The sequence below is a fragment of the Elgaria multicarinata genome, chromosome 2 (assembly GCF_023053635.1).
Source record: "Elgaria multicarinata webbii isolate HBS135686 ecotype San Diego chromosome 2, rElgMul1.1.pri, whole genome shotgun sequence".
NCBI lineage: Eukaryota > Metazoa > Chordata > Lepidosauria > Squamata > Anguidae > Elgaria > Elgaria multicarinata.
In genome coordinates, this window is record NC_086172.1 from 156,824,931 (window position 1) to 156,839,001 (window position 14,071).

General features: G+C 41.3%; 1 protein-coding gene across 1 annotated transcript in view; it reads right to left on the minus strand.

The window, feature by feature from the left end:
* Positions 1 to 981: 981 nt before the first annotated feature.
* Positions 982 to 14,071, minus strand: part of CCDC88C (coiled-coil domain containing 88C) — a 117,093-nt gene continuing 104,003 nt past the window's right edge. Inside the window, exons 26-30 of the mRNA XM_063117962.1 lie at positions 9,102 to 9,284; positions 7,970 to 8,035; positions 7,715 to 7,783; positions 5,808 to 6,109; positions 982 to 3,426 (exon numbers count right to left, since the gene is read on the minus strand). Coding sequence (XP_062974032.1) covers positions 2,410 to 3,426; positions 5,808 to 6,109; positions 7,715 to 7,783; positions 7,970 to 8,035; positions 9,102 to 9,284 — 1,637 coding nt within the window. The 3' untranslated portion in view covers positions 982 to 2,409. The remainder of the gene's footprint in view (positions 3,427 to 5,807; positions 6,110 to 7,714; positions 7,784 to 7,969; positions 8,036 to 9,101; positions 9,285 to 14,071) is intronic.

Below are 14,071 nucleotides of genomic sequence, written 5' to 3' on the forward strand. Positions count from 1 at the left end.
GAGAAAAAAGGGGGAACCAAGATTCAATGAATATGTATGAAATTTATTCAGAATCATTTTCTGACCTATAGCTATCACTATCAGTTTCAGTCTCTGCTTCAATGGCAGTGCCCCCTAGAGGCAGAAATGCATCTTGCTCTTGCATTTGAGAGTTGTAGTCTCAGTTTGCAAACTAGGACTTGCTTGTCCTTGGTGCACAGACACTGTAATAATCTGATACTGTACAGTTTTTAGAAATCATTTGGAGAAGAAAATATCTGAACACCTTGTCTTCGGTGTTTTTTTCTAAATTTTTCTGGGTTTTTTTCCAGGCCTTCACATCTCTAATTCAGGCCAAGCGGGTTTTTGGTTTTAGGCTATTCAAGAAGCCTTGTTAGTTGAAAGGCATTTGGCCGATTTTAAGGATTTTCAGATGGGCGGAAAATCACATTTTCTTACCGTTGCTCTGCTTCCTGCTTCTCTTCCGCAATAGGGAGGAGAAGAATCACATGAGAAAGCAAGCAGTGGCCCGTTCAATTTAGTGGGACAGCACCCCCTGTTGGGCGTTTTATACCACAACTTCTCCTGCACATAGCAGGAAATAGTGACAAATATCATTATTGTTCACAAGACTTGGGTTTTCACTCTTATTTTGTAACGAGAAACAGCAGAAGACGCGGGAGATGCACAGGAGGATAACTGTGTCATCAAGATGACCTGCAAACATCCGTGAGTGGCCAGTCATGAGAGTGCTATAATGTACTCATCTAAAGAAATTCTTTGTCATAATTTTTAGATTTAAAATATTAAGGCTTTTTATTTTTTGCATTGTTAGATTTCTTATAATACAATTTGCATTAATTTGTATTAAATAATCCCACATGGAGATATATATTTTCCTTAACTTTGGATTTTGTTGAGGTGTGAGCTCATACCATAAACATTTTTGAAAATGTCTATGAATGCAGTCTTCCTGGGAGCTAATGGCAGCACTGACAAATGTGTAGTTTTAAAAAGGCTTTATTATAGACAAACTTGCTCTTCTTACAATGTGATTGCTACACACTATGAAACACACCAGTCACTGGTTGTGTGCAATTGTTACAGATTGTGTGTTCTCTCACTATAATAAGTCACAAATCAAGAGAAGTTTTACAATTTTGTTAATCTGTTACAAAGAAAACACCTCTTTACAAGCAAAACAACAAAAAAACACATACATAAGCAGTCAATGGAGTTCATTGAAGTGTAAAAGACTTCATATGGGCATAAATATGATTTAATAGAAAGCATTTCTTTCATGTGCATTATAAATGCATTTTGGTTTCTATAAAGATCAAGTTAGACGCTAGAACTGAAATCCTCAACTACTTGATGAGATAGGCTCAACTTGGGCAAACTAGTTTGAGGATTGCAGCATCACGTGAATCTGTTGTACAGATTCATGAGTGTCATCAAATGAATCTGCTGTACATCATTTAGGATACAAGCAATTGTATACATTAGGAGACAAGCAGAATAACAGGGTGTTTTCTCTAGGCACCGAACAGAACCACAAAGTAATTTAATGTATGCAATAGTAAACATGTCAGTCTAGTGCATAGAGATTCACCATTTAAAGGTGCATCAGTTCCAGTGTTTTCCATAAAACATTAAGCATATCTATCTTTTTATCTATAAAAAGGCAGCACCTCTACTGCACCACAGTGTAGGGGCAGCAAAGAACAAACAAAAACAAAATAAAACCCCAGAACATTTGACAGGCCTCTAATGTACTTTGACGGTCACGAGAACACGAGATCGAGGCAGAAACTAGCCATTTTAGTCATCCTACTTTTAAGCAGCAGCTCTTGAACCAGACCCAGGAGGAGACTTAAAGATTAGTAAAAAGAACCTGTCATGGCAAAATAAAAAGGAGAGGTGTGTTCTGCTGTACTTTCAATAAGGCTTGAGTTCAGTACACACACACACACACACACACACACACACACTTTTCCAATCAAAATTACAGGGCCAGAGGGTGAACAAGAAAAGCAAAACAATGAGTACCCTGAGTTGTATCCAATGTTAGTCTAATTTAAGTCCCAGAAGATTAACATTGGATACAATTCTCTGTGCTTTTGCAAATTCAATTTAATTCCTGGATTAATTCCTGGATTTGGGGGAGAGCAAGAATTGGAGGGCATGCTTAAGCTGTTGATGTGGTCTTGCAGGCACAAGAGCAGCCATATTTGGCAATCTTTCACCTCAGCGATACCAATGCTTTCTATTCTTCTATGCTGTAAGCATCTAGAAGACAGTTGAGACAATATGCAGGCGGCTCTGCGTTTAGAGAAATCATAACTCCCAAAGTCACTCAGTTTTCAGTAGTAAAGCACATACTATACATCTCTCGGGGAATGTGGGGGGAGGGGAATGAGAAAGAACCCATCACACACAGCCGTATTCATACCAAACAGTCTGCTGATCACCATGGGGATCTGGTGATGATGGAGGGTTCTTGGAACTGAGCCCTCTGTTTGCTTCTTCGGTGCCCCCTGCCAGGTTTTTATTTTCAGGTGATCGATTCTGGCACTTGGCAAAGGAGGTGTCATTTGCGCCTGGCGCTTGGGGATTGCTCCCCTCGGTGCTGCCAGAGACAACTCTGACAGGAGTCACAGTGGCCACTTCCCCAGACCGCAACGCTGGCTTAGATTTTATTTTAGATGTAGCATACTGTGGAGAGGAATAGTGCTGCTCCACACCTTTCGCTCGTTCCTGCGGCAAAGAGTTCAGATCATCCTTAGATGTGGTGGGAGAGTAAGAAAATGGAGGCAACAAGAGCGACCTGTCATCTTTTGGAGGCGCTAGAGACAGGCGTCTAACATCAAGCTGTCGACAGCGAGAATCAACACTTTGCAAAGAACCCACCACCTTTGCAGACTGTGGCCTCTCTCGCATGGAGACCTGAGAGCTGGCAGCTTGGAGAGTCTGGCTGTCTGAGTCCTTGCCCATATGGATATCTGCAGTCACAGGCTTCGGGAGGCTATCATAGCGCCTGTATATCTCTGGGCCAGTGGCTCTGAGGAGGTCCGCTGAAGCCAAGCTGAATGCACGGTTAAGTGATGTGCTCTGCCTGCTCGTGCTGTTGCACAGCTGAGCCTGTGCCACCTGCCTTGATCCCCTGCTGGCCTGATTTTGAGATGCATGAGTCAGCTTGTAGGAACCTGTGGAGTTTGCCAGAAGCTCCGATTCAGTTGGCCTAAGGTTTGGTTTGACATAATGGCCTGGCTTTGTTGACCTTCCGTCTTCATTAGTGCTGGGCATCTTTACGGTTGGAGTGACATAGCTGGTGGGTGTCTTGGTTGTCTCTTTCCTGTTGGCCTGAGAAACCTGACTTCCAACAGATGGAGGCTCATTTGCTTTTCTGAAATAGTCACTCAACAAGTCATCTCTACTGGATGGATCCTAATAAACAAACAAACAAACAAATAAATGCATACATAAAATAACTTGAAGCTAATAAAATCACACGGTGAATATGTGCACACACACATTTAGCTTTCAGAGTTTTCACCAAAAAATGGTTTGGGTATACAGAAAAAGTAAAAAATGCAAAATACTTTCAACAGGCTGTCAGATCAATCTATCCATGAGCAAGTTGATTCACAAGTACTCATAGTAATGTGCTGTTACAAAACATGCACTATTATTCACACCCATTGGTAAATTTACTGGGCACGTGAACACCCCCCATAATGCAAAAGTCTTGGGAAGGGTAGGAGTATAGCCAGGGGACATCCTGAGAGCCAGTGTGGTGTAGTGGTTGGGATGCGGGACTGGGACTTGGATGATCTGGGTTCTAGTTCCCACTCAGCCATGAAGCTCACTGGGGCAAGTCCTAACCTATGAGGATAAAATGGAGAGGAGGAAGATTATGTAAGCTGACTTGGGCTCCTTGGAGGAAATAAAGCGGGATATAAATGTAATCATAGAAAATAATAATTAAAATTTAAAAACCTAGAACGATGATAAAAAGTAGTACTAGTGCACTCCCAATCTTCAGGTTGTCTTGTGAAAAGATCAGAACCACGTGGTATCTTACAGCTGCAATATTTTTCTATGGATACCAATGAAGCAGCCCATGATTTGTGAACCTCCATTGAATGGGGCTGTGATCCGACCCAATAAAATACTATCATCAGAGAAAAGTAAAACTTACATAAAAATTGGTTTCAGGATTGAGGTGCATGCTGAACATAATGAGATGGTTGCCTGTCCCTCTAGCTTGCTGGCAGCCCCTTCATAAGCCTAAAGTGTTCATGTGGAAATCCCCAAAACTGTGTGCTCCGCCCACATACCATAAATCAGCACACAGACACATCAATTTCAAATCATAAATGGAATTCTGGATAACTTGGCAGTTGGTGGTGTCATAAAAAATAATTTAAGATGGAATAGGAATTAGCAAGGATATTTACTGGTTTTGCTGGAGTGACTTTATCAAACTCTTAGGAGAAGGGGAGAATTATAGATTTTTGAAGAGAGCTAAACAGGCCCTAACAGAAAATATGTGGAAAATGTTCCATGGATACAAGAAAGGTCTCATTTCTCAGCTGCTAAAGTACTACAGGTAAAAAAAAAAGTATCATCCCATGAAAATAATAATAAAGGCACTCAAAAGCAGTAGCTTCTTTTACACACAATCATTAAATCTCAGCTTTGATTTAAAATGGGCACTTTCTAGCCTAATGGAAATGTTAGCCTAATGGAAACAATGAGTTCAGGAAACTTAGCTTTTTTCCGCTCAAGGGACCACAGAGTTTCTCCCAATCATACAGCTCTACTTCCAGTAATTTACATACAATATTCATTTTATTACAATACTGCTTCTTGTGGAGAAAAATAAAGTGAAATTCTACAGAAACTCAAATATTAAGCTCAGTATTTTGCTAATGGAATGAATGCACTTTCCAATTAATATTAATCAGCCTGAATTCTATCACTAGGTCGTACCACACGTATCAAAACAAATGAAATTCAGGTCCACTCCTTTTAGTAGATCTACTCATAGAATCACCCAGTAGTCAAACTATCCAGGCTCTCACAGGGCTATATCCAATGTTAGTCTAACTCAGTGGTTCCCAAAGTGGGTGGTACTGCCACCTTGTGGGTGGTGGGATTGCATAGGGAGGCATTAAGAGGCAAGGGGGCGGCAGGGGGCGCTAAGAGGCAAAGGGGCAGCAGAGAGGCGCTCGAGGTGGTCTTTTCCAAAAAGCGCCTCTCCAGAAGGTCTTAAAACCCAGGGACATTTTTATGGGAGAAGGTAGTTTGGTCTCAAGCCATATAGGGGAAGAATCCACACATGTATAATACAGTTTAAGAAGAGTCCTTTTAATGGTGAATTTAAATGTTTCAAAAGCATCAAAACGCTAATGAAGAGACATACCCTGCTTGGTGTGCCACGCCACGCCGGCTGCAAAACAGAGGTGTTCGCTCTCTTTTCCCTCCCTCCCTCGGCAAGCTTGCAGCGGGTGCTCCAGATTTTGAATAAATATTCAATTAATTGTTAATGTTTTGAATTTATTGTTATTAACTTCCTTAGTGGGTCATTGAAAACCACTATTCTGAATAATGATTTTTATAGAGTAGGGTAGGGGGCACTGGGCATGAGTTTGTGGAACCAAGGGGGCGGTTACCTGAAAAAGTTTGGGAACCACTGGTCTAACTGAAGATTCATCTACTCTACATAGGACTAACATTTGGATTCAAGCAATGGTACATAGTTTTGTGCTCTCCCCTTGATCTTATCACTTCCAATCCCTACACACAGAAAAGTTTGTTCTTACATTCAGGGGAGAAAGTCTGTTACTTTCTTGCAGGAATTCTTCCAAGGTTACCATCTCACTGCCCGGAGAGGCGGATCGGTGCCTGACAGGCGGCACCTGGGCTTGGTTACTTTTCTGAGGTATATCGTATGAGAACAAGCCATTCCTAACAAGGGAGGGGCTGGGCTTAGTGTTTGAGGCCCCAATAGTAGAAGAGATGGGACAAAACAGGCCTTCTCTAGATGAGCCAAGCACGTCTTTACTCAGCGCCATATCTTCACTGCTGAGACTCTCTGATCTGCCACGAATACGGTCAAAAGATCCTGTGTCAGGAGATTCAAAAATATCAGTTAAGACACTTTTTCTTTTACTTTATGAAGAAAAGCTTTCTTTGAGCACTACCAAAATGTGCTCACCAAAGACCCAGGGATACTTGCAGTAGTGTAGCTAAGTAACTTTAGACCCTGGACCTAATGGTCCGATCCCCCCGCCTCTCCCCGCTCTCTGGGTGCTCATTTGGGGGGCACCTCGGTTTTGGGCCTGTGAACTTGGCCCCAAGACTGAACACTTGGTCATATGTTCAAACATGGATTTTTAATACCAACTGCTATACAGAGCAGGAAATAAACCGCCCAGAGAGCTTCGGCTTTTATTTATTTATTTATTTATTTATTTATTACATTTTTATACCGCCCAATAGCTGAAGCTCTCTGGGTGGTTCACAAAAATTAAAACCATAATAAACAACCAACAGGTTAAAAGCACAAATACAAAATACAGTATAAAAAGCACAACTAGGATAAAAACCACGCAGCAAAATTGATATAAAATTAAAATACAAAGTTAAAACAGCAAAATTCAAATTCAAGTTAAAATTAAGTTTTAAAATACTGAGAGAATAAAAAGGTCTTCAGCTGGTGATGAAAGGAGTACAGTGTAGGCGCCAGGCGGACCTCTGGAGAGCTCATTCCACAACTGGGGTGCCACAGCAGAGAAAGCCCTCCTCCTAGTAGCCACCTGCCTCACTTCCTTTGGCAGGGGCTCATGGAGAAGGGCCCCTGTAGATGATCTTAAGGTCCGGGCAGGTACATATGGGAGGAGGCGTTCCTTCAAATAACCTGGCCCCAAACCGTTTAGGGCTTTAAATGTCAATACCAGCACTTTGAATTGGGCCCGGACCTGGACTGGCAGCCAATGAAGTTGTAAAAGGACTGGTGTAATGTGATCTCACCGGCCAGTCCCTGTTAGTAAACGGGCTGCCCTGTTTTGTACCAGCTGAAGCTTCCGGACCGTTTTCAAAGGCAGCCCCACGTATAACGCATTGCAGTAATCCAAACGAGAGGTTATCAGAGCATGGATAACTGTAGCTAGGCTATCTCTGTCCAGATAAGGGCGTAGTTGATATATCAACCTAAGCTGATAAAAGGTGCTCTTTGCCACTGAGTTCACCTGTGCCTCAAGTGACAGTTCTGGATCCAAGAGCACCCCCAAACTACGGACACGATCCTTTAGGGAGGGTGCAACCCCATCCGGACAGATGAACCACCCGCTAACAGTACCTCCGTCTTGTCTGGATTGAGTCTCAGTTTGTTACCCTCATCCAGTCCATTACCGTGCCCAGGCACTGGTTCAGAACAGTCACTGCCTCATCTGGGTTTGATGAAAAGGAAAGGTAGAGCTGGATATCATCTGCATATTGATGACACCTCAGTCCACATCTCCGGATAACCTCCCCCAGCGGCTTCATGTATATGTTAAACAGCATAGGGGATAAGATAGAGCCCTATTGGGCAGTATAGAAATGCAATAAATAAATAAATAATGCAGGCCTTTACGGTGGGATTAAGATTCAGTCTATTAAATTCTAATGCATTATTTAAGTGAAAATACCAGGCTACAATACACCAGATATTTTGAAAATACCTTACCTTTCAAGTTTAAAGGAGAGCTGCTGGTGGATGCATTTTCACTATTCTCTAAGCTGTTTGGCCTGGAAACTAGGGGGGAAAGAGGCAGAAGGACATTAAGGAGGTTAAAAGGAGTCCCATTTCCCAAGCTGCATCAAATTTGAAAGAAAAGGCAACATTTTTACACTAGAATAATTCACTGGAGAACAGAATACTCTCTCATTATGCTCCAAGGGAATATCTTCTGTACTGCATCATATATATCAATTAACTTACTGTGCTTCTTGTTTGAAAGCTCTACCTCAGGGAGGTTTTCACACAGATCACCATCTGAATTATGACCTGGAGAGAAGAAAGCAAGATATAAGAAGGTGATGTTCAGAATAGATGGATAAAACCAGCAGACATGTTCTGGTGAAGATTTTTAACTTTAGGAATAATATATGCCAATATAGGGAGACTTGAAGGATTGTTGTAGAGAGACAGTTGCCAGTTTTAAGAGGAGTCATGCAGTCTAATGGCACCTAACCAAATAGTAAGTGGTCATAGGATTCAAGATCACACCCCAGTAAGAACTAGGATGGCCATATAGGGTAGGGGAGCTGTTTGGGACTCTTAATTTATTATTTATTTATTGAATTCATATACCGCCCCATAGCCAAAGCTCTCTGGGCAGTTTACAAAAGTTTGCTGCAGAGACAAAAGCAGGCACAGTAAGAACACTTAACAGAGGTGAGGGCTTTCCAATGCATGTTGTCAAAACAATTCCTTCTATGCCACACAGCACCAACAGTGTGCAAGGGCCAATGTAAATTGATGGTGGCTTTTTTGGTAAATGGGGCAGTATATATGACAAATTATTAACGAATATACTGGCAACCCACTAGAGATATGCTTGACCTGCAGCTGAAGTAGAGGAAAGGACTACCATATACAATATCATACTGCAGACTTCCCTATTCTGACACCCTACAGATATGTTGGACTAGAACTCCCATCATCCCCGGCCAGAAGGCCAACACAACTGGAGGCCGCCAGGTTGCGGAAGATTGGCATATCCCTTTTTAACGCTAGGGTCAACTGTAGTACATGCCAAGTACTTACGAAGAGCATGTCTTTAAAAGGTACTGGCTAACCGTCACACACCTAGACTAAGGAAAGTCCTGCAAGGATTCTGCCAAACTGAGGGCCAAATCACACATTAAGTGTTCTATTTATTTGCTGTTTCTCCCCTCCCATGCAAGTGGCTTACTCAATTGGCCAGTATAACACATGAGCCAGTCAAGAGATCAGAAATCAAGGCAATGCCTGCGCATGTAGCGTTTCCTTCTTTTGAACATGGAAAGTGCTTCCTAAACACAGATCAGACTGAAGCAGAAGTCCCAACGAGGTTCGACGTGCCACATACCTTTGGGTCTGTTTTGTTGTCTAGAGGTGGGAGTAGAACTTGAGGTGGCCAAGTAGGTGGCTGAGGCTGAGTACATCCTGGAACTTGGCTCCATAGAGCAGTGCTTGATAGCAGAGTCTGTGGCATTTTCAATGTGGTCACTGCTGCCTCCGTAATGAGAAAACCTCTTCAGCTTTGAATCCACTAATGATCAACGGGAGAAGATGGAAAAACAAAGAGAGAATAAAGCACACCACAGCGAGACACATATCTACCCATTGTCTTATAAATGCAGCAAGCAGGCACACAGCAGTGGCACAAAAGATGCACAGACTATGCAAGCTGCATCATTAAAGTTTGTCAGAGGTTATATATTTGCAACCAGATGCCAGCTCAGTAAGAGGCTCACGAGTGACAGGAAAAGGAGAGTGTTTTATACCTGTTATAGAAAAAGTGGAGCCATACAGAAGATGTGGAAGGAGACATTAAGGCGGCAAACCTATGAACAATTACTTGGGAGTAAGCTCAACTGGACTCATTAGAATTTATTTCAAGTAAGCTTTCATAGGATCAGATTGCACAAATGCCATCTCTTTCAGTTTAAAAATAAAAGGTAATTGATGTTTGGTGTTAACAGAACAGGATTTGGGCCTACAATCGCCAGTACACCATTTTGTTCCTGCAACAAATCATGTTCTTTAGGGAACTCCTTTTATAATACAATAGCTTTTAACATGGTTAAAAGTTAGGTTGGGGGGTTTCACTTATAAATTTTAAAGTGGCTCCAAAAGCATTACTTGCCAAAATTATTTGCTGCAGTAATGAGGCAGAATTCATTAAATAATTCAGAGCCTTGAATGCCTTAAGCCGAACAAGGGGGTGGGGTGGGGGGAAATGGGCAGATCCGACACTTTAAAAATTAGCTCTGATGAGAAACTAACTTTCTATGTTTCCAACTGTTTTCTAGAATGTTTCTCTGTGAGCAACAGCACTGAATTACTGAAAAATAAATAGGATGTGGCACAAGTAACAAATGGCTGGCACATACAACAGGAAAAAGTAAATTAGTGCTAAAGACACAGATTAGTTACAAACTATATCAAAGAAAGTCTGAGGAAAATGTCAGGAAGCGGTGCTGATTATCAAAAGTTATCTTTGTGTAAATGTATGGTGCAATGGCAGAATGTATGCTTTGCCATATCCTGAACAGCAAATAAGTTATCTAATGTGCCCCACATTTTAGTGGTTTATAGAACCATCCATCCGACAACAGCTATGGGAGCTTGCAAGCCAAGGTTTCTAAGCCAAACTAAAAAGACAGGAAAGTAATATTCTTTATTCGTTCAATGCGGAAATCCATGACATATGATAATGCACCATATATCATAACACACTCTGGCTGGGGAAGCAGAGGAAAAACATATTTAAGCAGTTTAACCAAACTGCCTGCTATGATGAATACAAAATGGATTGGTACAGTTCACTCTGATGCAGTGCCCTGTGGCATTAATGTCGGCTTGCTAAGGGCAGCTGCTGTGGTGTTCAGTATGTATTGCAGTGGTGTTTTCTTACTAATACTGAAACCACTTTTACTGCACATTGTGATGATACTGCTCACTCTGCATTTTCTAAAAGTGGGAGACACAGGTTAAGGTATTAAATTATTTGGGAGATTACAAGGTCAAGCTATCTGCCAGTAATAGGTGTCTCTCTATTTCCATGTCTACATTACAACAGTATCAGAAAATAGACAACAGCATTTTGGGAATAACGAGTACTGCAAAAGCTCTGTTACATATAGGGAATCCTTCATATGAAATAAGCAAATATTAAGGAGGATGCATTATCAGCAACATAGCAACAGCAGTTCATTTCCACATTTGGACAGAACATGAGGCACATCAGAGACTGCAAAACATTACCGAAGCACACAGCAAGTTCACTTACTTAAGATGTGCACCATCACCAATAGCACTGTAAGCATATGGGCACATTGTCATAGGGCTCATTAAAGTGTACTGCACTGAAGAAATGATCCCGGTTGTACAATAAAGAGCCTTCATCTTATTGAGAGGGAAGTGTGGTCCATGTCGACTTGATCAGCTCTTGGATTTAGTCTGTGTCAATGATGTGCTGAGTGTGTGTGTGTGTGTGTGTGTGTGTGTGTGTATAGAGAGAGAAGTTATAGGTTTGATTTTTAAAAATATATATTCAGAAATGCATTGAAAATAAATGACAAGAGAAGGTATTAGAGGCCTCCCGTTTCCGAGAAAGAAAGTGGCTCATTAGAAGAGGATGGGATGTCAGAAGACGACCAGAACCGTAAGCGATTAGAGAGAGACGGATGATTCGATGGAGACTTAGGAGACTTTTCTTTGGGCTTGCTTGTGCTTCTCAAAAAGGCAATCTTTTTGCGTTGAGCAGCTAATTGTTATCACCCAGAGATCCCAAAAAGAAGAAGAAAAAAAGTAAACAGAAATAACTAAAATGTATTTCAAACCACTAAGACACCAACTAAACACGAAAGCCTAATTATTTCTACAGCAGCCGCTAAATCAGGTAAGGGAATTAGATAAGAGAAATGCAGAGCAGCAACTACTAGTATCTATGATTAAACATACACTGTAACTTCATACATATAATAGACAACTTTGTTCTTGCTTTTTTGGTACTAAGTTTTAAAATGACACCGTATTATAGCAATCCAAATGTGTATTTCTTAACCAACAAATTATACGGAGGGAATACAAACAGTATTTCATAGAACTGAAGTTTTCAGGGCACTTTACAAATAAAATTATAAAAACATTATCAATACAAAAAACAATAGAAACATTAGAACAGCATTGTTGGGGAGTGGTAATTGGCTGCAGCTTCTTAATATGTATACAGTGTGTACATGGAAAGAACCCTGCCCCCCAGTGTGAAATTATAATACATGAGGGATTCATGTCAATTTCTTCACAGAATCGTATATATTTGAATAGTACCCTTGAACTCAACATAACTTAAGTACACAATTAAGCACTCAATTTCCATAAACTACAACTGGGATATAGCCCTAACTTCCCCTTAAGATTCCTTTGCTCAAAACATGCTAAGCCATGGTTAGGTTGCTAACCATTTTGCAGCAAATGGTTAGTGGGCATATTTAAACCGCGGATACATAGACACCATGGTTAGGAATGGATCACACGAATGCGGAGTCAAAATGCTTAGCTCAAAGTGCTTAACCACTGTGGCTTAGTGTGTCATCTGAACAGGGCCAATATGTTGCTACACGCATTTGTGATACTTCATAATCAGAAATATCTGTGCAGCACAGAACATTAAGTGGAGAGTATTCTCAGCAATTTCACATTTTGTTTCTGTCCTTTAATAAACACATTTCCCCCAAAACTTTCTGGGAGTTACTTCTACCTCTATAAATCAATTATCTGTTACAATTTATCATAATGTACTCCAATTTTGTACTGAGAAATAGGCGATTATAAAAGGAAAAACCACCAGCCAAATCCATATGTCTTGTGATATCACTAACAATTCTTCCCATTTTCCAAATCTGAATCTACACTGCTGTTTCTTTTCCACCTGCTCCCTCTGCTGTTACCAAGTCAAACCACATCTTTGATGTGAAAAAGGTGTTATATTACATGGTTTTTAATAGATGAAAGTTAGACTCATTTTTTTGTGGAAAGCTCCCATAAACTGATGGTAAAATGCAATACATTCAGAAAACTTTGGGTTATCATTATGTGTGAAACAGATAAATTAAAGTCTAACTGGTGTGGTTCAGGTGTAACCTTAAGGCTGCAGGACATCTAGAAACATCTAGTCATTTAAATCTACAATTCCTCCTCCATTAAGGCTCCAAACCTGATGGAGTTCCAAAGAAGCCCCCTGCTCCTTGTTGAGAATGAGTGAGCAGTGAAGTGGCCAAGTTTGCTGATGACACCAAATTATTTAAGGTTGTTAAAACACAAAGGGATTGTGAAGAGCTCCAAAGGGATCTCTCCAAGCTGGGAGAGCGGGCATCGAAATGGCACATGTAGTTCAATGTAAGCAAGTGTAAGGTGATGCACGTTGGGGCAAAAAAAAACCCAACTTCAAGTATAACCTAATAGGATTTGAGCTGGCTGTGACCAAACAAGAAAGAGATCTTGGGATTGTGGTGGACAGCTCGATGACAATGCCCACCCAGCGTGCGGCCGCTGTAAAAAAGGCAAACTCCATGTTAGGCATTATAAGAAAAGGGATAGAGAATAAAACGCCCAGTATCATACTCCTTTTATACAAATCTATGGTGCGACCACACTTAGAATACTGTGTACTGTTCTGGCCACCACACCTAAAAAAAAGGATATTCTAGAGCTGGAAAAAGTGCAGAAAAGAGCAAGTAAAATGATTAAGGGGCTGGAGCATCTTCCCTATGAGGGAAGGTTACTTCAACTGGGATTGTTTAGCTTGGAAAAAAGGCTAAGGGGAGACATGATAGAGGTATACAAAATTATGCGTGGTATGGAGAATGTGGTTAGGGAGTCATTTTTCTCCCTCTCTCAAAATACTAGAACCCAGGGTCATCCCATGAAACTGACTGGTGGGGGGTCCAGGACAAATAAAAAGAAGTACTTCTTCACACAGCGCATAGTTAAATTATGGAACTCACTACCACAAGATGTAGTGATGGCCACCAATTTGGATGGCTTTAAAATGGGGTTGGATAAATTCCTGGAGGCGAAGGCGATCAATGGCTACTAGCCCTGATGGTTGTGTGCTATCTCCAGTATTCAAGGCAGTAAGCCTGTGTGCACCAGTTGCTGGGTAACATGGGAGGGAGGGTGCTGTTGCACGATGTCCTGCTTGTTGGTCCCTGGCCGATGGCTGCTTAGCCACTGTGTGAACAGAGTGCTGGACTAGGTGGACCCTTGGTCTGATCCAGCATGGCTATTCTTATGTTCTTATCTAGGATCCACAATTAATAGCAATCAGCG